The 25,015-nt window shown below is 45.8% G+C and overlaps 1 protein-coding gene across 5 annotated transcripts in view; it reads right to left on the bottom strand.

Moving 5' to 3' along the window:
• LOC141103337 (P-selectin-like) overlaps positions 1 to 25,015 on the bottom strand; it is a 402,914-nt gene that overhangs the window by 292,987 nt on the left and 84,912 nt on the right. For 4 of the 5 annotated variants that reach the window (XM_073592835.1, XM_073592838.1, XM_073592836.1 and 1 more), the window contains exon 2: positions 4,722 to 4,806. The exons of the other annotated variant lie outside the window; for it this stretch is intronic. In XM_073592835.1, the coding sequence (XP_073448936.1) occupies positions 4,722 to 4,806 (85 nt within the window). The remainder of the gene's footprint in view (positions 1 to 4,721; positions 4,807 to 25,015) is intronic. 5 annotated transcript variants of the gene reach the window in all.

Here is a 25,015-nt window from a genome sequence, read left to right as displayed (position 1 = left end):
ACAGGAGACTGCAAACATTGCACTCATGATCAGTTAATCACTGTCAGGCTCCTGCAGACACTTCCTCCAGCTTTTTCAGGTAGAAAGCTAGAGAAAGTGTCAAAGGACTACGCTGATCAGGGGGAGAGGGTTGGGGTGCTTAGCATTAAGGCGTGTCGTATGTGCCTGTGCAGTGCATGTTCCCCCTGCTTCCCCCCTATTTCCTATGCTTTAGTTTGTGAATTAACCAAAAGCCACTCAGCACAGAGCACTTCCCATTCATTCAGTATCCTGTGCAACTGAGGCTGCAGAGAAAGGGACTGGGGATTTCTGTCCTTAGTCCCTTTTCTGTCTCAAACATGAGACATCAAGAGTCTGTTTCTACCCCTATTATTTCACTAAAGCCCACCAATGTGGCTCCTAAAAAATGTAAGAAAAATAATATTGTAAAAAAAATAACAAAAAAAATGTAAATAATAAAAATAATAAGCTACAGTCCATTCCTCTGACTTTTTCAACCAGGGTGCTCAGGCACCCTGGGGGGCCTTAAGGTTTCTTCAGGGGAGCCTTTGCAAAATGCCTAAAAATATATCAACAATTGTATACAAGCCAGCAGGTGGATCAAGCCTACCTTTTAGTTACACAAAGCCACAGGTTTTCATTGTGCACCATTATGACTTTATAGACACTGGCATCCTAACAACCAATGACATTAGTTGATAAGGATGTCATCTGTTGCCTCCACAGCATCCTTGTTTGACCTTTCTGTGCCCCTCTCCCTCAGAACTGGGGCCGCATTAGCTGATAGAATTGTGGGAGAAGAGAAACATAGGAATACTAGTCAGTGCCAGTATGTAAAAGTGTATTTGCTTTGAAAGAATAAATCACTTCTAATGTTGGGTGTCTACGTGTGGATGTTTCTGTATAGTGTAAAACTAGGGATGGGCTTTATGTTCGGATCGAATATGAGTTCGACTCGAATATTGGCTGTTCGCCCTTTCGCTGAATAGCGAACAATTTGGGGTATTCGCGGCAAATTCGAAAGCCACGGAACACCCTTTAAAAGTCTATGGGAGAAATCAATTTTAAAGGTAAATATGCAATTTTAAAGGTTAATATGCAAGTTATTGTCATAAAAATGGTTTGGGGACCTGGGTTCTGCCCCAGGGGACATGTATCAATGCAAACATAAGTTTTAAAAACAGACGTTTTTTCGGGAGAAGTGATTTTAATAATGTTTAAAGTGAAACACTAAAAGTGTTATATTCCTTTAAATTTTGTACCTGGGGGGTGTCTATAGTATTCCTGTAAAGTGGCGCATGTTTCCCGTGTTTAGAACAGTCTGACAGCAAAATGACATTTCTAAAGGAAAAAAAGTAATTTAAAACTACTCACGGCTATAATGAATTGTCAGTCCCGGCAATACACATAAGGGGAACCCCGAACCAAAATTTAAAAAAAAAATGTGTGGGGGTCCCCCCAAATTCCATACCAGGCCCTTCAGGTCTGGTATGGATATTAAGGGGAACCCCTGCCAAAATTTAAAAATAAAATGGCGTGGGGTCCCCCCAAAAATCCATACAAGACCCTTATCCGAGCACCCAACCTAGCAGGCCGCAGGAAAAGAGGGGGGACGAGAGAGCGCCCCCCAGAACCATACCAGACCACATGCCCTCAACATTGGGAGGGTGCTTTGGGGTACCACAAAGCACATTGTCCCCATGTTGATGGGGAGAAGGGCCTCATCCCCACAACCGTTGCCTTGTGGTTGTGGGGGTCTGCGGGCGGGGGGCTTATCGGAATCTGGAAGCCCCCTTTAACAAGGGGACCCCCAGATCTCAGCCCCCCTGTGTGAATTGGCAATGGGGTACAAATGTACCCCTACCATTTCACAAAAAAGTGTCAAAAATGTTAAAAAAACGACAATAGACGTTTTTTGACAATTCGTTTATTAATGTCTTCTTCTTTCCCCGCTTCTTCTTCCATCTTCTTCTGGTCTTCCTTCAGTGTTCTTCTTCCTCCATCGTGTTCTTCACCCGCTTCTTCCTCCTCTTCTTCCTCAGGTCTTCTCGTCTGGCATCTTCCTCCGGGCTTCTTCTCCGCTTCGTCCTCCGGACGATCTGCCTCAATGGGGGTCTCCCGCTGTGTGACGCTTCTGGTCAGGTGACAGCTCTTATATAATTGAGGGCGGGGCCACCCGGTGACCCCACCTACCTCTGACACATGTGGACTTCCCTATGGCTTTCCCCGTGTTGTCAGAGGGGGGCGGGGTCACCCATTTATGTGACCCTGCCCCCCTCTGATAACATGGGAAAAGCCATAGGGAAGTCCCCGTGCGTCAGAGGGGGCGGGGTCAGTGGGTGGCCCGCCCTCCATTATATAAGAGCTGTGGAGACTCCTATTGAGGCGGATCGTCCGGAGGACAAAGCGGAGAAGAAGAAAACCAGAAGAAGAAGCGGAGGAATATAGAGGAAGAAGCGGGGGAAGAACAAGATGGAGGAAGAACACCGAAGGAAAACCAGAAGAAGATGGAAGAAGAAGCCGGGAAACAAGAAGACATTAATAAAGGAATTGTCAAAAAACGTCTGTCTTTTTTTTAACATTTTTGACACTTTTTTTGTGAAATGGTAGGGGTACATTTGTACCCCATTATCAATTCACACAGGGGGAGCGGGATCTGAGGGTCCCCTTGTTAAAGGGGGCTTCCAGATTCCGATAAGACCCCCACAACCACCGGGCAAGGTATGTGGGGATGAGGCCCTTCTCCCCATCAACATGGGAACAAGGTGCATTGGGGGGGCTACCCCAAAGCACCCTCCCAATGTTGAGGGCATGTGGCCTGGTATGGTTCAGGAGGGGGGCGCTCTCTTGTCCCCCCTCTTTTCCTGCGGCCTGCCAGGTTGCGTGCTTGGATAAGGGTCTGGTATGGATTTTTTGGGGGACCCCATGCCATTTTTTAAAAAAATTTATCACGCGGTTCCCCTTAATATCCATACCAGACCTGAAGGGCCTGGTATGGAATTTGGGGGAACCCCCACACATTTTTTAAAAAATTTCCCTGTGGGGGAATCCCATGCCGTTTTTATCAATGAACTTTTATGTGTATTGCCGGACTGACAATTCATTATAGCCGCGAGTAGTTTTAAATGACTTTTTTTCCTTTAGAAATGTCATTTTGTGCAGGGACTGTTCTAAACATGGGAAACATGCGCCACTTTACAGGCATACTCTAGACACCCCCCAGATATGAAATTTAAAGGAATATTACACTTTTATTGTTTCACTTTAAGCATTATTAAAATCACTGCTCCCGAAAAAATGTCAGTTTTTAAAATTTCTTTTTGCATTGATACATGTCCCCTGTGCAGGACCCAGGTCCCCAAACACTTTTTAAGACAATACCATGCATATAAGCCTTTAAAATTAGCAATTTTGATTTTTTATGTTCGTGTCCCATAGACTTTAGGTGTTCGCTTGTTCGTACAAATTTTTTGCCTGTTTGCATGTTCTGGTGCGAACCGAACGGGGGGTTGTTCGGCCCATCCCTATGTAAAACTATTAGAATTGTTTTTTACATTTTAGAATGGGGTGACTGCCCATAACTTTAAAGGGTGCCTTGACTGAAAAAAGGTTGAAAAATACTGCTCTACTGACTGACTCCATCCACTGTCTTACCAACCTCTGCCCTACTGACACGCTCAATGCTCTACTGACAGCGTTCATGTTTTAATACATTTTAAAATGTTTGTTTACATTTAATTACATATATTGTAGCATTAAATGTCCCAGAGAGAGCCAGGAAAAGTCCTGTTTGGGGTTTATACATCTCCTTTCATATACGTTCAGGGATCTTATTTTCCCATTTTCAATACATTAGCGCTGCACATCTTTATACATTTTTACACACAAATCTGTTTGTCCTTTGTGGTGCTTGCTGCTTTCTTTTCACCTTGGGACACAAGAGAGGTATTCTACACTTTATAGAGTATCTGGTACCAGGAGCAGTAGCTGTGTCCCAGGCAGGCAGAAAATCTGTTGCAGTAGCTACAGCACAGAGTGTGTGTGTGTGGGGGCTCCTTTTCCCCAATCTCCTCCTCTCTTTCTTCTCCTCCACAGGCCCTCCGCTGGCATCCCCTCGCCTGACCCACCCTGCACAGCCGGACGCACCCCGCCATTCCTCATTGGAGCCTGCATGACAGTGGACCCCGACCACTCCCAGCACACCGCTCACTGCTCCATCCTCCTCTGCATCCTTGCAGGCCCGCTCTGACATTCAGACTGCCCTGCCTGCCTCTCTCCATGCTATGCCAGTAGCTTATTAAACAGCAGGCTAACTAAAACTTCCACACTGCACCCTCTCTTCTACCGGGAACAGCATTAAAGTTTTAGTTTGCCTGCTGGGGGGCACAGAAGACATAAAAATCGGAATCCCCAGCAAGTGGTTGGAGATAAGAATTTTACCGTACCCCCCCCCACCCCCCTTCCCCGGCCTGGCGTCCTAAGGCAGCTGCCTATGCTGCCTTATGCTGGCACCGGCCCTGGCTCTATGAAATTGTTCTTAATTGAATTATTGAAATATTTATGACAATGTGGGAATTGAAAATTGGAAATTCTACATTACTTTGTATTAGAAAACAAAGTGTAAAGCATCGACATAAGCAATGGAAAAGCTAAAAAAAATCTATCTATCTGCTTAGAACAAATATGAAACACCTTGATCACAGCTTGTTATTCAATCTTACCACAGATTAGAACAGCAAAGACTAATAGCTTCAAAACTTTCCACTTCTCAGAAGCTGCACTTCTAATATCAGTTTCAGCTGGCCCCTGTATATTAAAACAAAATAAGACTAAATATATTATTCATGCATGCACATATACAGCAAACTAGAAGTTTCATAGTGTCATAGTACAAAACTGAACTAACAAGCTAGCTTGGGTCCATTACATTTCAACTCTTTCACAGCACAAATACAGTATATCTTCTTATTGATTGGAATCCAGTGGAATTAATTTTAACAATGCTGGATGGTCCCATTTGTGTGCTCCCTCTTCATGAGCTGAGCTCAGGTCAATTGAGGGAATAATAATAACACAGATCATAAATATCATGTCACTGTAATTTTTTATTTTTTAATCCTCAAAGTACTTTATTCCTGCTGCATTGCTGTGTGGTCACATGATCTTTCCCAGTTCTTTGGCATCTGCAGGGAAAGTTCTTTGGGAGGGGTTTCTATTACTCTGCTGATGTATGCTCTCTAGAGTGTAATGCCCCGTGCACACGGTCGGATTTTCCGATGGAAAATGTCCGATCGGAGCGTGTTGTCGGAAATTCCGACCGTGTGTGGGCTCCATCGGACATTTTCCATCGGATTTTCCGACACACAAAGTTGGAGAGCAGAAGATAAAATTTTCCGACAACAAAATCCGTTGTCGGAAATTCCAATCGTGTGTACACAAATCCGACGGACAAAGTGCCACGCATGCTCAGAATAAATAAAGAGATGAAAGCTATTGGCCACTGCCCCGTTTATAGTCCCGACGTACATGTTTTACGTCACCGCGTTTAAAACGATCGGATTTTCCGACAACTTTGTGTGACCGTGTGTATGCAAGACAAGTTTGAGCCAACATCCGTCGGAAAAAATCCTAGGATTTTGTTGTCAGAATGTCCGAACACAGTCCGACCGTGTGTACGGGGCATAAGTCTGTGTCTGGCCAGCCCTGATTGGTGATGTGCAAATACCATGCTTAACCACTTGCTTACTGGGCACTTAAACACCCCTCCTGCCCAGACCAATTTTCAGCTCTCAGCGCTGTCACACTTTGAATGACAATTGCGCGGTCATACAACACTGTACCCAAATGACATTTTTATCATTTTTTTCCCCACAAATAGAGCTTTCTTTTGGTGGTATTTAATCACAGCTGGGATTTTTATTTTTTGCTAAACAAACAAAAAAAGATAGAACATTTTGAAAAAAAAAAAAAATTAGGTTTCATAGTTTGATATAAAATTTTGCAAACAGGTCATTTTTCTCCTTCATTGATATGCGCTGATGAGGCGGCACTGGTAGGCACTGATAGGCTGCACTGATGGGCATGGATAGGCACCATTAAGGCGGCACTGATGGGGACAGATAAGGCAGTACTGATGGGGACAGATAAGGCGGCACTGATGGCCACTGATGGGCGCGGATGGGTGGCACGGATGGGCACTGATAGGTACCACTGATGGGGGGCACTGATGGGCGGCACTGATGGGCTGCACTGGTAGGTGACACTTATGGGCACTGATAGGTGGCACTGATGTGCAGCACTGTTGCACTGATGTGGGCGCTGATGGGTGGCACTGTGGGCGCTGATGAGTGGCACTGTGGGTGCTGATGGGTAGCACTGTGGGAACTGATGGGTGGCACTGATAGATGGCACTGATGGAAGGCACTGTGGGCACTGGTAGGCGGCACTGCTGCCTATTGCTGTTGGGGCACATGATCGCCGTGAACGGGACTGATGGTCCCAATCACAGCCGCCGGTGATCGAGTTTTTTTCCTCATGCTGTCAGCGCAAGGAGGAAAAATAGCTGATTACCGGCTCTGTTTATATCACATGATCAGCTGTCATTGGCTGACAGCTGATCATGTGGTAAGGGGTCGGGACCAACCCCTTACTCTGATCTGTGATCAGGCGAGTCTCAGACTCGCTGATCAGGCCGCTCGTGCACGGGACGACGTCGTCCCGGTAATGTAGATCCGCGCTGTTGTCGTCATTTGGCAATGGCCCGGATCTGAAGTGGTTAAAGAAAATAGTTGCAGTGCAATTCATATTAAATTATAAATATCAAAAATCTTTTTTACAGCTCAATAAATCTTTATTGAACATCAAATATGTATTTGGTGTGCATTCATTCAGTTTAGGGGGGGTGAAAGATGATTGACACTAGCTTCCATTGGATTTAAGTCTAGACTTTAACTGGGCCATTCTAATACATGAATATGCTTTGATCTAAACCATTCCATTGTAGCTCTGGCTGTATGTTTAGGATTGTTTTCCTGCTGGAAGATGAACCTCCGCCCCAGTCTCAAGTCTTTTGCAGACTCTAACATGTTTTCCTCGAAGATTGCCCTGTATTTGGCTCCATCCATCTTCTCATCAACTCTGACCAGCTTGCCTGTCCCTGCTGAAGAAAAGCATCCCCACAACATGATGCTGCCGCCACAACGTTTCACGGTGGTGATGATCTGTTCAGGGTAGTGTGCAGTGTTAGTTTTCCGCAGCACATAGCGTTTTGCTTTTAGGCAAAAAAGTTACATTTTGGTCTCATGTGACCAGAGCACCTTTTTCTACATGTTTGCTGTGTCCCCCACATGGCTTCTCGCAAACTGCAAATTTCTTATGGCCTTCTTTTAACAATGGCTATCTTCTTGCCACTCTTCCATAAAGACCAGATGTGTGGAGTACATGACTAATGGTTGTCCTGTGGACAGATCCTCCCACCTGAGCTGTGGATCTCTGCAGCTCCTCCAGAGTTACCATGGGCCTCTTGGCTGCTTCTCTGATTAATGTTCTCCTCACCCGGCCTGTTAGTTTAGGTGGACAGCCATGTCTTAGTAGGTTTGAAGTTGTGCCATACTGTTTCCATTTTCGGATGATAGATTGAACAGTGCTCCATGAGATTTTCAAAGCTTGGGATATTTTGTTTTATAACCTAACTTTGCTTTAAACTTCTACACAACTTTAGCCCTGACCTGTCAGGTGTGTTCCTTGGCATTCATGAGGCTGTTTGATCACTAAGGTTCTCCAACAAATCTCTGAGGGCTTCACAGAACAGCTGTAATTATAGTGAGTTTAAATTACACACAGGTGGAATCTGTTTACTAATTAGGTGACTTCTGAAGGCAATTGGTTCCACTAGATTTTAGTTAGGGGTATCAGAGTAAAGGGGGCTGAATACAAATGCATGCCACACTTTTCCCATATTTATTTGTAATAAATGTTAAACCCCATTTATCATTTTCCTTCCACTTCATAATTATGTGCCACTTTGTATTGATCTATCACAAAAAATCCCAATAAAATACATTTTATTCTCAGGGTCGGGATGCCAGGTTGTGTCTCCGCGCGGCTGCCTTTCGTATACCACTTGACATCAACTACATAGTGTATACTAACCTTTCAACAATTATCTGTTCCCACTGAGTGCAGGGCTACGCCCTCCCTTGGCTTCAGTGTTGTCAACTGTCCAATGCCTCTTATGCTAGCCCGGCTGTACTCAATTCTCATTTGTTGGTATATCAATACATGCTGTGAAGACCAGCTACTCCAAACGGGCAAATTCTTGGACACAGTTCCGCTCATATTCTTTGTTTTTAATAGCTTTATTGGAATGTTTTGCCTATGATATCTCCACTATATATATATATATATATATATATATATATATATATATATGAAGGAGACATAGATACTCTGAAATGTGTCGGGTGAATTACGAGAACTTTACAGTCAATTGTTGTGGTGATTTTGTACTTTGTACACAGTAATTGCAACCATTACAATATACTTTGTTTTTATCGTGACTATTGTGTTTATTACAATACGTTTTTTCTACAAATTATGTTAGTGCCCTAAAAGTCCACTTAAGCTATACCCTCCTTGTGTCTACTTTACCAGACAATGAACAGCCTCTTGCTTGTTTTTGTTGTTTTTATTAAGGGATTAAACTTGGATGGGGAAAAGGGACATGGGATGCCCAGATAATGAATACTTCCTAATTAAATCAATGTTAGTTGAGTCTAGATTTGACAGCCTCTTCCTCTGCATGTCTCCTCCAGCACACTACTTGAGATCACTTGCTTCACTTCACTGTCCAAATCTAAGTTCCTGTCTCCATTAGCACATGGCTAGGCCTCACTCTGAATAAGTCCTAACATTTTCCTAATAGCCCATTACAGGCAGAGGTCTGCAGCCCCCTTTGAGGTAGCAACCATTTTAGTAGAGAAGAATAAATGTGCTGACACTTGATGGACTACTGATCCCAGCTAGGGATAGGCCGAACACCCCCTAGTTCGGTTTGCACCAGAACATGCGAACAGGCAAAAAATTTGTTCGAACACGCGAACACCGTTAAAGTCTATGGGACACGAACATGAAAAATCAAAAGTGCTAATTTTAAAGGCTTATATGCATGGTATTGTCTTAAAAAGTGTTTGGGGACCCGGGTCTTGCCCCAGTGGACATGTATCAATGCAAAAAAAAGTTTAAAAAAGGTCAGTTTTTCAGGAGTAGTGATTTTAATAATGCTTAAAGTGAAACAATAAAAGTGTAATATTCCTTTAAATTTCGTACCTGGGGGGTGTCTATAGTATGCCTGTAAAGTGGCGCATGTTTCCCGTGTTTACAACAGTCCGAGAGCAAAATTACATTTCTAAAGGAAAAAAAGTCATTTAAAAGTACTTGCGGCTATAATGAATTGTCGGTCCCGACTCCCAGCAATACACATAAAAGTTCATTAATTCCATACCCTTAATATTGATATTAAGGGGAACCCGCGCAAAATTTTTTTTTAAAAATGGCGTGGGGGACCCCCTCAAAATCCATACCAGACCCTTCGGTCTGGTATGGATTTTAAGGGGAACCCCGCGCCAAAATTTGTTTAAAAAATGGCATGGGGTCCCCCCAAAAAATCCATACCAGACCCTTATCAGAGGATGAGGATAGGGCCTCATCCCCACAACCCTTGGCCGGTGGTTGTGGGGGTCTGCAGGCGGGGGGCTTATCGGAATCTGGAAGGCCCCTTTAACAAGGGGACCCCCAGATCCTGGCCCCCCCTGTGTGAAATAGTAATGGGGTACAAATGTACCCCTACCATTTCACAACAAATGTGTGAAAATGGTAAAAAAAAACACAATACACGCCTTGGGACAAGTCCTTTATTAAAAAAATTAAAAAATAAAACTGTCCCACAGAGTCTCTTCTTCTTCTTCTTCTTCTCGCGCTCCGATGGACCGAAAAAAAAAAAAAAACCGCACGTCGCCTACAATCTGCCTCCATGGGAGGCACCCGCCGTAATGACCGGCTGCTCTCAGGTGACAGCTCTTTTGTAACTGAGGGCGGGGCCACAAGATGTCACCGGGTGACCCCGCCCCCCTGACACACGGGGACATCCCTATGGCTTCCCCGTAGCGTCAGAGGGGGCGGGGCCACCTGGGTTACGTAACTGAGTTTTTATCAATGAACTTTTATGTGTATTGCCGGGAGTCGGGACCGACAATTAAAAACGACAATTCATTATAGCCGCAAGTACTTTTAAATTACTTTTTTTCCTTTAGAAATGTAATTTTGCTTTCGGACTGTTGTAAACACGGGAAACATGCACCACTTTACAGGCATACTATAGACACCCCCAGGTACGAAATTTAGGAATATTACACTTTTGTTAATTGTTTCACTTTAAGCATTATTAAAATCAGAAGGGTCTGGTATGGATTTTGAGGGGGATCCCCACACCATTTTTTTAAAAATTTTGGCGCGGGGTTCCCCTTAATATCCATACCAGACCTGAAGGGCCTGGTATGGAATTTGGTGTGACCCCCACGCAATTTTTTTTTTTTTTTAAATTTTGGTTCCCCTTAATATTCATACCAAACCCAAAGGGACTGGTAATGGACTGGGGGGATCCCATGCCGTTTTTTTCAATGACTTATTTTATCTGTATTGCCGGGACTGACAATTCATTATAGCCGCAAGTAGTTTTAAATGACTTTTTTTCCTTTAGAAATGTCATTTTGCTCTCAGACTGTTCTAAACACAGGAAACATGCGCCACTTTACAGGCATACTATAGACACCCCCCAGGTACGAAATTTAAAGGAATATTTCACTTTTATTGTTTCACTTTAAGCATTATTAAAAATCACTGCTCCCGAAAAACGGGCATTTTTAAAACTTTTTTTTGCATTGATACATGTCCCCTGGGGCAGGGCCCGGGTCCCCAAACACTTTTTAAGACAATACCATGCATATAAGCCTTTAAAATTAGCACTTTTGATTCCTCCCATAGACTTTTAAAGGGTGCTCTGCGGCTTTCGAATTTGCCGCGAACACCCCAAATTGTTCACTATTCGGCGAACAGGCGAACACCCGATGTTCGAGACCATCCCATACCCTAATAACGTCTATTGCAAATCCTGCCAGCCCTCGTGGCTGCAACTACTTGACTCCAAAACAACACCACAGTCTCTCCCTCTGGCTCCACATCCAAATCCTGGCATGTCTCTCCCAGAGCTTCACACTGTGCTTCTTACTCACCGACCCCGGCATGGATCCCTCCTGAATGACTTTTCTGGCAGTGCTCCCAACTGTCCTCTTCCTGCTCCTGTTCCAGGACACCTCTCAATGACCGTGTAGAGAGAGGCTCCCTCCCAGCTTCCAAGCTCCAGGCCTGAGTCCCCCCCAGAAAAGGGGTTCACTCAGACCACGACAGTCTAGCACTCCATCATTCAGTTCTTCCACCCGACAACTACTCCCACAGCAGGCTGACCATAGGTATATATAGGACGCCTGCCCCCTGCCAATCCTAGTTGGGGATTGGTCAGGGCTCCCACATACACCCCATGTCACTCCAACTCTCTGCCCTGCCTCTTTTCCAGAACCTTCTGAAAACCAGAGGAGGCACCCAAGAGCTGAAGCACATGTCAGTCACCTGTTGCTACACTAAACCTCTCCCCTGCGCCCAGGTCAAAACAAACAGGCCTAGCTCACAGCATAGGCCTGCCTAAATTTACCTCCTCTGAAAGTACAAAGCAAACACTACTCTAGCCCTGACACCAGCCAGCAACTGCGTTTAGCCCCTCCGCCACCCCAAGAATGTGTAGTGTCAGAGGATCACTGTCACTTCCGATACACAGTACACAAAACAGCAGCGTTAGCAGTCAGGCCTGATATCTGCTAGTACTAGCAGTTCAATTTTTTTGTAGCGATTCAAACAGTCCTTGACAACCAGATTCTTTTTACCTGTAGATTTATAGGTACCTATAAATTTATTGACCAAAATGTCAAATGAAAGGTACACTAGTGAAGAGGACTACAGGATACTTTGTATGTCAGATGAGAGCGATGGGCAGTCCTCACTGTCAGAATCAGGCTCAGTATTCAAACCTGTAGAGAGAAGCAGCACCCTGACAGATAGCTCTGACAATGGAGTAGAGGTCCCTGCTAAGGTCAGGCATACCCGACCCCGTTCCCCTGTTGCTGAGGTGCTACAATCACATGATTCTCGTATGCAGCAGAGTGTTGGTACTAGTGCCGTTAACCTTCTGGTGACCTGGCGAGCACTGGAGCCTAGTATATCCTGGTCGTAGACAAACCAGCACTGCAGTAACACTTGGTGACGTGGCGAGTCCCATAAGTGCCATTCAAGCTTGAGCAGTGGCTAGCGCAAGTAGTGCCCCGCAGCCACCAAAAATTCAAAACACGCCTGTAGAGCCCATAGTGCCCTTCCTAATGCGCTTGCAAATCCTGATTGACAGCCTACAAATTCTGAAGCGCCCGTACTTCCCCCATTCACTGGCCAATTCAGGTGGAAATAGCAGATTTAACACCCCTTGGTTTTTTTTAGCTGTTTTTCACAAAAGAGAAAACAAACGTGCGCTCATAATGAACATAATCTGTGTAAAAAATACATAATCTAAATCCCTGTAAGAAAATCAGAAATGTGCATCAAAAAATATTGATAATTAATAAATAATAAAAAGCTGTGAAAAAAATATGCTTAAAAAGTGTCATAACATTTCAAGAAAAGTTTTCACAACCCAAATGGATAAGGAACAGTCCTTAGATGAAATACTCCAAGGAGCGAAAATTCTTATGATGAACAGTAGGAGAGGGAGTCCCATACATAAACAGTTACTTCACAGAAGCAGGAGGAAGCATCCACCTTCCGACCAGTCAGACAATGCACATATATATGGAGAGGGAGGGAAATGAGGATAAGAGCTCTCATATAGTCCCACAGTATTAAAAGGTGGACCCTTACCCTCAATGATGGACCTCCTCTCTGGCGAGGTCTCACACGCAGGCAGACTTTGCCCTCTGCAGGGACTGTGGATGGATGATGTCCGGATCCAGCTCATACAGTGTGCGTCTCCAGCTTGGCTTCTACCAACTCATCCACCTGGGGGGGGGGGGAGTGACAAGCACACTTGTCCCAAAGGGAGGTGGATAAAAAACAAAAGAGGGGCTCCGATGGTGTAATAAAGTTTTGGAATTTATTGCTAGTTAAAACAATGGAGTCACAACAAGTGAGCTCCGTGAATACAATATAAAAAAGCCGGCATAAAAATAGCAAACACCCGTGCAAATCATGGGGCGGACTGAGTGATGGCTTACGATGCGTAGCCATCTTTATCTCTTTTATTTTTACTGTACACAGGTATTGGTGTTTTATTCGTGCAGCTTTAAGTGTTTATATTATTTTTCAGCGCGTTTTTTTTCTTTTATTTATGTTTTTCACAAAAGACCTGTACGGATCTATTGCGGACCAAAGCAATTTATATGCCAATCAATATATCACCACAAACCCAAATTTGACCTTTGCCAGACAATTTGCATGGAAACCTATCAAGGTTTCCAAATTTAAAACTTTCTGGGCCTATCCCTCAACATGGACATTACTAAAAAGAATGAGTTGGTCATATTGGTCCACTGACCTAACTCATCATATGCCCGCGTTCTCTGCTGCCATTGCCAGGTTTAGATAGGAGCAAATATTGCGGTTTATGCACTTCAGGGACAATGAACTCTGTCGCCCTCTGGGTGACCCTGGATATAATCGGCTCCACAAAATTCGGTCCCTCGTAAACCACATCAACCAAAAATTTGCAGCCTTGCTTATGCCCTAACAAGATGTCTGCATATATGAGTTCCTGATTAGGTTTTCTGGCCAACTTGTTTTCAAACACTTGTTTTCCGAACTTATGCTTGGCTTGAACTGTTCACACAACACTAGTTATTAAATGAGGTTAATAGAACACACCAAACTAACTTTAATACATACCTTCGAACCTAACAGAATCAAAGTATTGTCTATACTGACATTATGCATCAAACTTTGTATACAAAATAATACTATACAATCTGACACTGAGGCTGATTTTCGAAGCATTTGCGCCATGACTTGCGGTGTACGCCGATGCGCAAATGACATTTTCGTATTTACAAAGCATTTGTGCCAGTAACACAGTGCGATCCCCCATTTACTATTCTCTTCCCGGTGCACGGGAAGAGGTGATTGGTACGCCACTAAAGACCTGGCACATGGCATCTTTAACTTAAAATTTAAAGCTGGAAGTGCCAATATTATGGGGGTGATGTGGAGTGATGTGGGGAAGTGTAGTACTAACTGTCCAAGTAACAAATCTGGCCAAAATAGAATGAGAAAGTGTCTGTTTCTGACAAGCCGGCAGCGCCGGCAAATACATTTAGAGCTGCGGGAGGTGAATTTATACACTGTGCATCAAACGGCACTCAAACGGCATTTGCGCTTGTTCAAATGCTTTGGTTCAGTGCACTGGCAAAATCTTAGTAAATGTCAAGCAACGTAAATGCATTTGCATAGGTTGAACAAGCGCACCTCTAGACTTTTTTTTTTACGCTGGTTCACTTCGCGGCTATAATGAAATGTCGATCCGGCAAAACACATAAAAGTTAATTGATAAAAACAGCATTAAGAAAAAAAACAAAATTCAGAAAAAAAAATGCGTGGGGTTCCCCCGAAATTAACTATACCAGGTCCTTCAGGTCTGGTATGGATATTAAGGGGAACCCCACGCCAAAATTAAAAAAAAAAAATGGCGTGGGCTCCCCCTAAAAATCCATACCAGACCCTTATTCGAGCATGCAATCTGGCAGGCCACAGGAAAAGAGGGGGGAGAGAGAGCGCCCCCCCCTCCTGAACCGTACCAGGCCACATGCCCTCAACATTGGGAGAGTGCTTGGGGGTCCCCCGCAAAGCACCTTGTCCCTATCTTGATGAGGACAAGGGCCTCATCCCCACATCCCTTTCCCGGTGGTTGTGGGGGTCTACGGGCGGGGGGCTTATCGGAATCTGGAAGCCCCCTTTAACAAGGGGACCCCCAGATCCCGGCCCTCCCCCCTTGTGAAATGGTAAGGGTATTTCACAAAAAAGTGCCAAAAATTTTAAAAATGACAAGAGACCGTTTTTGACAATTCCTTTAAATGCTTCTTCATTCTTCTGTCTTCTAACTTCTTTCTTCTATCTTCTATCCTCTTTCTTCTATCTTCCTTCGGTTTCTTCTTCCCTTCTTCTTCTCGGGCTTCTCCGCATCCATGGGAGGCTCCCGCTGTGTGACGCTTCTAGTCTTCTGACGGTTCTTACATAACGGAGGGTGGGGCCACCCGGAAACCCGCCCCCTCTGACGCACGTGGACTTCCCTGTCCGCCTCCTCTGTCACGGGGAAAGCCTCGGAAGTCCCTGTGCGTCAGAGGGGGCGGGGTCACCGGGTGGCCCCGCCCTCCATTATTTAAGAACCGTCAGAAGACGAGAAGCGTCCATGGATGCGGAGCGGCCCGAGGAGAAGAAGGGAAGAAGACGCCACGGAGGAAGATGCCGAACGAGAACACCGGAGCAAGAAGCAGAGGATCGGAAATTTTTAACACTTTTGACACTTTTTTGTGAAATGGTAGGGGGGGGCCGGGATCTGGGGGCCCCCTTGTTAAAGGGGGCTTCCAGATTCCGATAAGCCCCCCACCCGCAGACCCCCACAACCACCGGACAAGGGTTGTGGGGATGAGGCCCTTGTCCTCATCAACATGGGGACAAGGTGCTTTGGGGGGACCCCAAAGCACCCTCCCAATGTTGAGGGCATGTGGCCTGGTACGGTTCAGGAGGGGGGGTGCTTTCTCGTCCCCCCCTCTTTTCCTGCGGCCTGCCAAGTTTGCATGCTCGGATAAGGGTCTTGTATGGAATTTTAGGGGGACCCCACGCCATTTTTTAAAAAATTTTGGCACAGGATTCCCCTTAAAATCCATGCCAGACCTGAAGGGCCTGGTAAGGATTTTGAGGGGGACCCCCACGCCATTTTTTTTTTTTTTAATTTTGGTGCGGGGTTCCCCTTAAAATCCATACCAGACCTGAAGGGCCTGGTATGGATTTTAAGGGGGACCCCGCGCCATTTTTTGTTTTATTTTGGCGCAGGGTTCCCCTTAATATCCATACCAGACCTGAAGGGCCTGGTATGGAATTTCGGGGGAAGCCCACACATTTTTTTGTTCTTAATTTTGTTTTTTTTCTTAATGCTGTTTTTATCAATGAACTTTTATGTGTATTGCCGGACCGACATTTCATTATAGCCGCGAGTATTTTTATATAACTTTTTTCCTTAAGGGCCAGTTCACACCACATGCAGTCCAGTGTGTTTTTTTTCTGCATCAAAAACGCACGGAAAGTAGGTTATATGGTTTTCAATGGCATAGTTCACACCAGTGCTTGCAGTTCCAGTGCGTTTCCAGTTCCAGAAAAAAAATGTAGAACATGCCGGATTCTTTTATGCACTGGACTGTACTGGAACGCTGTAAAATGCATCAAAAACGCACTGGAACGCACCTAAATGCACCAAAAACGCACTGCAACACACTTGTCCTTATTTAAGCTTAAGAAGAAGAGGGGGGAAACAAGCACTGGACTGCATCAAAAACGCACCAAAAACGCACTGGAACGCATCAAAAACGTGCATGCAGAAAAGCACCTGGAACGCATCCGGACTGCGTTTCTATAGTGTGATCTGGCCCTTAAGCAATTTGGCATATTTAAAGGCATTTCTCCTTGTTTTGTTTTTGGGGTTGTCCAATTGGTGACATTGATATATGTCCCTTAGGGTGGTACCTGGGCCCCATACTCATTTTAAGGCCAATAACTAGAAGATAAGCCAGCCAAGTGGGGACTAGTAAAATTGCCAAGTCAGTTCCCTTAGACTGCAATGGTTTTGATGTATAACTTTTGCACGTTAGGCTCTTTATTTGCCCCCCTGGACTGGGGGGTGTTTTGTCCCATCTGTAATTTTGGTGCATGCTGGATGATGTGCTTAATTTTGGACAGGGGAGTGGCTTATTTTGTGCTAGCTGCATTTGGGTTGTTCTGGGCATGCTCAGGGACTTTGGCTTTTTTTTGGTGGTGCTTTTTGTGTGTGAACATTACTTGGATGTTTCTGGGCATGCTCAGAGTGTGTTTTTTGGGTTAGTAATTTAAGGAAATCCTTAACAGGTGTACCCACTTTGAAGTTCAGTCTCTACATTGGGTGAACTTGCATTTTGGCCTCTTTCACATGGACGATCCGTATGTCCGTTTTTCATCCTTCCATTTTCGGATGAAAAACGGACAGACATTCATCCTTATGGAGCATCGGATGTCAGCGGTGACATGTCCGCTCTCCCCTATGGGGGGGATCGGATGACGACGGACCGTAGTGTCCGTCGTCACCCGATCCGATCCGAAAACGGATGGAAAAGTAGGTTTTTCCTCCGTTACACTTTTCGGATCGGAGCGGGGTCGGATGTCAGCGGACATGTCACCGCTGACATCCGACGCTCCATAAGGATGAATGTCTGTCCGTTTTTCATCCGAATAATAGATGCACCTGTCATCTTCCTGCTCAGCGGGGATCGGCGGAGCGATCCCCGCTGAGCCAGCGGATGTTCACGGGGCGGATCATCACTGATCCGCCCCGTGAGAAAGAGGCCTTAGTGTGTTTCATGGACTGTCCATGTGTTTGCAATTGCCTCATTAGCACACAAACCTATGTTATATAAAGCTTGCAGATAGCATTCTTTACTTTGCCCTGAAAAAGAGCAAAGATTGTGTGGGGGTGAGCGGCAAGAGAGTACATTTGGGTGTCCTTATCGAGTTTCTAACACATGTATTTTCTATTTGTATTTTGTTTATTATGTTGTTGCAAAACAGATGTGTTTTTATGCAATTTATTTGTTACTTTGGTTTGTTGGGTTTTTTTTTTGGGTGGTGGTTATTTTACCATGAAATTTTTTATGTTGGCAATTTTTGTTGTTTTTACGTTGTTCACTTTGATTTAACTGTCTGTGCTGCCTTATTTTCAAAATTCTTTCTCAAGATGTTGTGCCTAATGTTGTTTTAATCCTTAATAGATGTCCATTTGTGGGTGCACTCCTTTTAACTCCTGTTAATTTACACTGCAGAAGGGTCAAACCTCAAACATATTCTGTTAGTGTCTCAAATTAACATACATGTGTGTATTTTGCTTTCCTTGCTTCTTTTCCAAGTCCTGTGTTTGTTTGTTTTTTTGTGTTTTTTTTTTGGACCAATAAAATTGTTTCAAATTTTTTATGTGTGTTCTTTTCATGCAACGGATTTCCCAGCTGCAGCTTAATTAGGCTGATTGGCATGTCTTAGACAAATCCCTTTTTTATATTTTTTAGTTTTAAGTTACCGTATTTATCGGCGTATAACACGCACTTTTTTCCCCTTAAAATCAGGGGAAGATCGTGGGTGCGTGTTATACGCCGATCCCCACTCTCTGTGTGCCAAAAAAGCCACGAGCGCTGCGAAAAAACCGAGCGCCGACGGAAAAAAACGAGCGCCGACGGAAAAAAACGAGCGCCGCCGAAAAAGACCGAGCTGAGTGCTCGGCTCCACTCGCAGTCACGCCGCCCCGCCTCCCTGCTGAGGATGAGAAGCGAGCGCTTCCGAAAAAGGCCGAGCCGAGTATACTGTACTCGGCTCGGCTCGCAGTCCCGCCCAGCTCCTTTGATGGACATAACACTCCGTCCAATGGCAGGACTGGGCGGGACTGCGATCGGAGCCGAGCCGAGTACACAGTATACTCGGCTCGGTCTTTTTCGGAAGCGCTCGCTTCTCATCCTCAGCAGGGAGGCGGGGCAGTGTGACGAGCCGAGTACACAGGCTCTGTCAATCGGCGGCAGATTTAAATGGCGCGAACAGCGCAAGGCTGCACTGGGCATGGCTGCATTGGGCAAGGCTGCACTGGGTAAGGCTACATTGGGTAAGGCTACATTGGGCAAGGCTACATTGGGCAAGGCTTCACTGGGCAAGGCTGTACATGGCAAGACTGCACTGGGCAAGGCTGCACTGGGCAAGGCTGCACTGGGCAAAGCTGCACTGGGTAAGGCTGCACTGGGTAAGGCTGCACTGGGCAAGGCTGCACTGGGTAAGGCTGCACTGGGTAAGGCTGCACTGGGCAAGGCTGCACTGGGTAAGGCTGCACTGGGCAAGGCTGTACATGGCAAGACTGCACTGGGCAAGGCTGCACTGGGCAAGGCTGCACTGGGCAAGGCTGCACTGGGCAAGACTGCATATGACTAAGGGCAAAGCTGCTTATGACAATGGGCAAGGCTGAAAATAGACACTGATCATTCTGCAATGATGGACAAGGCTACAGATGAACACTGATGAGGCTGCATTGATGGGCATTTAAATGTAAGTTTTTTTTTTTCCTTAAACTTCCCTCCTAAAAGCTTTTTTCCTTAAAATGCTCTCCTAAACTTGGGGTGCGTGTTATACGCCGGCGCGTGTTATACGCCGATAAATACGGTACTTTCCTGGTGCCTTCATGGTAGTTCATGCATGGATTGTGCGAATGCTGCCATGGATAGTGACCAGGAAAGTAACATTTCAGAGTGGTAAGTATTCAATTTTCTTTTTGAGCAGTGGTTTTCAGCCTCAGTCCTCAAGTACCCCCCGACAGGACATGTTTAGGAAATTTTATCTTATCTAAAATAGCTGTCCAATATACAAAACCATTGACTTTGATTTAAAGCACCTGTGCAAGATGAAGGAAAACCTGCAAACATGGCCTGTTAGGGGGTACTTGGGGACAGGGTTGAGAAGCATTGATTTAGAGCACTCAACTAAAATCAAGCTGAAGACAATACTATTCTAATTGTGGACATTTGAGGGAAATCAAGATTTTTATTTATTTTTTTTTTAAGGTTGGGCTTTGTGTCCCTTTTCTTAAAATTGGCTTTGCTTCCTGTCACATAGCCAAACAGGAAGTGAGAATAAAACCCTAACAATATTTTTCCTTGGGGACACACAGGTCAATCTAACTAGTGCCTCCACAATGCAAATTGCACTCTAGCACTTTGTTGTGTACACCCCAAATTATTAGGTATTTTGGGGTTTATTAAAGGAAAATCCTTTCTGCAATACAAGTGTAGTTGATGAAAATCTGAGGGGAAACACTGGTGATTTTATCATCCAATCATGTAGAGGCAAAGATGCTGTTTTTTTTTTTTCTTTTCCTTGCATGTCCCCCTCGGATCTCCAGCAACTGCACTTCTAAGTGCATGTGTAGTGCAAAGTGGATTTACCTTTTAGTAATTAAACCCCAAGATACATAATAATAATTTGGGATGTACATGGCCAGGGCCGATCCTAGGGTCACAGATGCCTGGGTGCAGAAATATTTCTGGCGCCCCCACGTGGGCGTGGTCATCTTACCAACTCCTCCCCTTTACAAATGTTTCTATGGCAATGACTCAAACACAGAGATGCTCCCCTAAGAAGTCTTCATTACCCTAGGATCCTCCCATGATCTCTTAACAATAAAGCAAATACAGGAAGAGCTTACACTAATGAGACCTGGAGGGGAGTCTCTCTGATGCACACAGAGAGCGCTTCTGTTAGAGAGTCTGTTAGAAAGAGCCCCCAGGCATAGTACAAGAGATGATCAGAGACTGCAGACATACTACAGGAGACGGTCAGACTACAGACATAGTACAGGAGACGGTCAGAGACTGCAGGCATACTACAGGAGACGGTCAGAGACTGCAGACATACTACAGGAGACGGTCAGAGACTGGAGATATAATAGAGGAGATGGTCAGAGACTGCAGACATACTACAGAAGATGGTCAGAGACTGCAGACATATTACAAGAGATGGTCAGAGACTGCAGACATAATACAAGAGATGGTCAGAGACTGCAGACATAGTACAAGAGATGATCAGAGAATGCAGACATAGTACAAGAGATAGTCAGAGACTGCAGACATAGTACAAGAGATGGTCAGAGACTGCAGTTCTTATGAACGTTAGTAGATAATGACCGATCGGCCCTCTCACCTGACCCAGCGATACAGCAACAACGGTTCCTCTGATCAGAAATCTGCTCACTCTGAATTGCCGTGGCGACTCCATTGGGTAGAGCCCAGATCTGTATTCTGGCAATTACTCCATTCCTTTCTCTGCCAGGCATGACACCAGGCTGTGTGGCTTTCCCTCTGGTGGCGCAGGGCAGTGGGGTTCTCTCTCTGATGGTGTTCCCTCAGCACTGTCCTCTCCCTCTGGAGTCCTGGGTGTACTTCCCTGAAAGCTTTCCCGGGCTCCTGGCTCTCTCTCTCCCATTCAGCTGAGCATGCTGTGTGAGCTGCAGTTTCTGTATTACAGTGGGGCTGCCAGTCCTCGGGACTACATGTCCCACAATCCTCTTCTTTGCTCCTTTTTTTTCTTCCCTGGCTAATATGAAGGTGGGGGAAGAAACATAGTGCACCACTCACTATTACAGACCTCCCATCAGTATAGACCCCCTCAGGACAAACCACCCCCCTCCATTAGTACAGAACCACCCCTCCTCCATTAGTACAGACCCCCCAGAACAAGCCACCCCCTCAATTAGTACAGACCCCCCAGAACAAACCACCCCTCCTCCATTAGTACAGACCCCCAGAACAAACCACCCCTCCTCCTCCATTAGTACAGACCCCCAGAACAAACCACCCCCCTCCGTTAGTACAGACCCCCCAGAACAAACCACCCCTCCTCCATTAGTACAGACCCCCCCCAGAACAAACCACCCCCTTCCATTAGTACAGACCCCCTCAGAACAAACCACCCCCCTCTATTAGTACAGACCCTCCGACAAACCACCCCCCTCCATTAGTACAGACCCCTCCGGCCAAACTACCTCCCCTACATTAGTACAGACCCCCGCAGGACAAACCACCCCCCCTTCATTAGTACAGACCCCCCAGGACAAACCACCCCCTACATTAGTAAGACCCCCAGGACAAAACCACCCCCGTACATTAGTATAGACCCCCCCAGGACGAAACCACCCCCCCACATTAGTACAGACCCCCCCAGAACAAACCACCCCCCCTACATTAGTATAGATCTCCCAGAACAAACCACTCCCCTACATTAGTATAGACCCCCCAGGACAAACCACCCCCCTACATTAGTATAGACCCCCCAGGACAAACCCCCCTACATTACTATAGACCCCCCAGGAGAAATCCCTCCCCCTACATTACTATAGACCCCCCAGGACGAAACCACCCCCCCTACATTAGTATAGACCCCCCCCAGGACAAACCACCCCCCCTACTTTACTATAGACCCCCCAGGAGAAACCCCTCCCCCTACATTAGTATAGACCCCCCCAAGGACAAACCACCCCCCCACTTTACTATAGACCCCCCAGGAGAAACCCCTCCCCCTACATTAGTATAGACCCCCCCAGGACAAACATCCCCCCCATTAGGTTAATTTAAAACACCCGGGCGGCAGCTGGAGAGGAGAGAACAGTGTGCAGCCGCTCTGCCCGGGTGGAGCGTGTCAGGCTTGGGCAGTAGGCGGGATCGAGACACAGGAGGTCGAAGGAGGAGAACTGGAACGATGGGCTTGGGCACGGGCCGCCCCCCCCAGTGACGTCACCGCGTGGCAGAGACAGCCGCTCCGATCTCATTTTTCTCTCCTCCTCTGACAGGAGGAGGGAGGAGGGAGGGGGGACGGGCGATGGGCTTCGGCACTCGGCAGGTCGAGGCGGCGACCAGCAGAGAGAGCTGCCTACTACGAACAAGGAAGAGGAGGAGGAGGGAGGGGAGCACTCTGGCGCTTCAGCGCCCCCACCTCTGTGGCGCCTGGGTGCACTGCACCCCATGCACCCTGTCCAGGATCGTCCCTGTACATGGCAAAATGCTAGAGTGCAATTTCCCGAATGGGGAAACTATTTATATTGACCTGTGTGTCCCCAAGGACATAAATTGGTAGGGTTTTACTCTCACTTCCTTTTGGGCATGTGACAGGAAGTGAATACTTTTTAATGAGAAATTTGGGAGGTGTCTTCACCCTATCAGGGGTGTAGACATCTGACAAAACTTCTAATCCCTCTGCAGACTATCCCCATGCAAAAATTAGAAAGGATTTTAATTAGTTTAACTTTGCAAAGACACATTCCTAAGTTCAATTGTGATGCATGTTAATGGCCCATTTAGACCCTTAATAGAAAGTCATCAGTTGCCTTAAACTCTAAACATTATTTTTGGCCAGTCCTAGAAATCTGCATCTGTTTTTCTATTAACCACTTGGTGTCTGTACTATAGCCAAATGACGGCCACAGCGTGGACCTGAATTTCTGGGAGGCTGTCATAGAACGGGCTCCGCGTGTGCTCCCTGCAGCGCGCACTGAGTCACTGAGACTCGGGTGATCACAGAAGGAAGTAAGGGCCGATCCCGGCCCCTTACCACACGATTAGCTGTCAGCCAATGACAGCTGATCACATGATGTAAACTAAAGCTCGGTAATTGTTTATTTTTTCTCCTCACGTTGACAGCATGAGGATAAAAATAAAAGCTGATCACCAGCTTAGGTGCAAGAGACATTGGTCCCGAAAAGGCAATTCTGCCTCATCTGTGCCCACCAGTACCACCTGCCAGTGCCACTTATCAATGCCCACCAGTGCTCCCAAGCAGTGCTGCCTATCAGTGTAACCAATCAGTGCCCATCAGTGCCGCCTCATTAGCATACATCAATGGAGACAAATTACCTGTTTGCAAAATTTAATATCAAAATATCCAAAAATATACAAAATTATTTTTAAAAATCTGTCTTTTCTTTTTTTTTTTTTTTTTTTGAACAAAAGAAAAAAAGCAGAGGTGATCAAATACCACCAAAAAAATGCTCTATTTGTGGGAACTTTAAAAAAAAACATTTGGCTGAGTATGACCATGCAATTGTCATTCAAAGTGCATCAGCGCTGAAAATTGGTCTGCACAGCAGGGGGGTTTGAGCGCCCAGTAAGCAAGTGGTTAATTTCCATGCCAAATATGGATTTCTGTAATAAAGATGTGTGCCCGCTGTGTATACGGCATGGGCGTAAGCAAGTCGCACACATATGAACAGTACTCATTGTAAATCATGGGGTAGAACTTGTGATGCAACTTTTCAGTCCCTAGTGGCATGACAAGTTGCAATAGTGGAAAACAAGCCGAAAAAGCACATTGTAAATCACGCAACTTTGGGGTTGAAATAGTGGAAAGAGAGCATTAGGCTAAAGCGGTAATAGGAAGATGCACTGTAAGAATTACTTCTAATTGTAGAAAACCAAACAGGCTCTTGCACTGAATCTAATTTATGGAAGATCTAACTGATTAGCCAGTGTATGGTGACCTTTAAAGATATGAAAAGTTGAATTTCTGGTGTTTAAGCCTCATACACATGATGGGACTTTGTACAAACTTTCCCGTGGATTTTTGTACAAAGGGCGTTGGCCTTAGGGTTCTTTCACACGGACGTGTCCGTGTACGGAGCCCGCTCTGCTCAGCGGGGGATCGCTCCGTCGATCCCCACTGAGCAGACAGATGACAGGTCTGTCTCTATACACTGTGCAGGGACGGACCTGTCAGAGTGCCGCTCTCCTCTATGGGGGATCGGATGATGACGGACCGTAGAGTCCGTCACCATCCGATCCGCAGACGGATGGAAAAATGTTTTCCTCCGTTACACTTTTTCGGATTGGAGTCGGTCGGATGTCAGCGGACATGTCACCACTGACATCCGACCCTCCATAGAGGTCTATGGAGTGTCCGTTCAGGTCCGCAGGTCCAAGGCGGACCTGAAAGGTCCGCCCGTGTGAAAGGGGCCTTAGGCCCCTTTCACACTGGGGCGGTGCGGGCGTCAGTGTTAAAGCGGCGCTGCTTTACCGACGGTATTCGGTCGCTAGCGGTTTTAACCCCCGCTAGCGGC

Source organism: Aquarana catesbeiana, linkage group LG07 (assembly GCF_042186555.1).
Source record: "Aquarana catesbeiana isolate 2022-GZ linkage group LG07, ASM4218655v1, whole genome shotgun sequence".
NCBI classification, from domain to species: domain Eukaryota; kingdom Metazoa; phylum Chordata; class Amphibia; order Anura; family Ranidae; genus Aquarana; species Aquarana catesbeiana.
The sequence above is the reverse complement of the archived record's forward strand: the minus strand, read 5'-3'. Positions and strand labels throughout refer to the sequence as shown.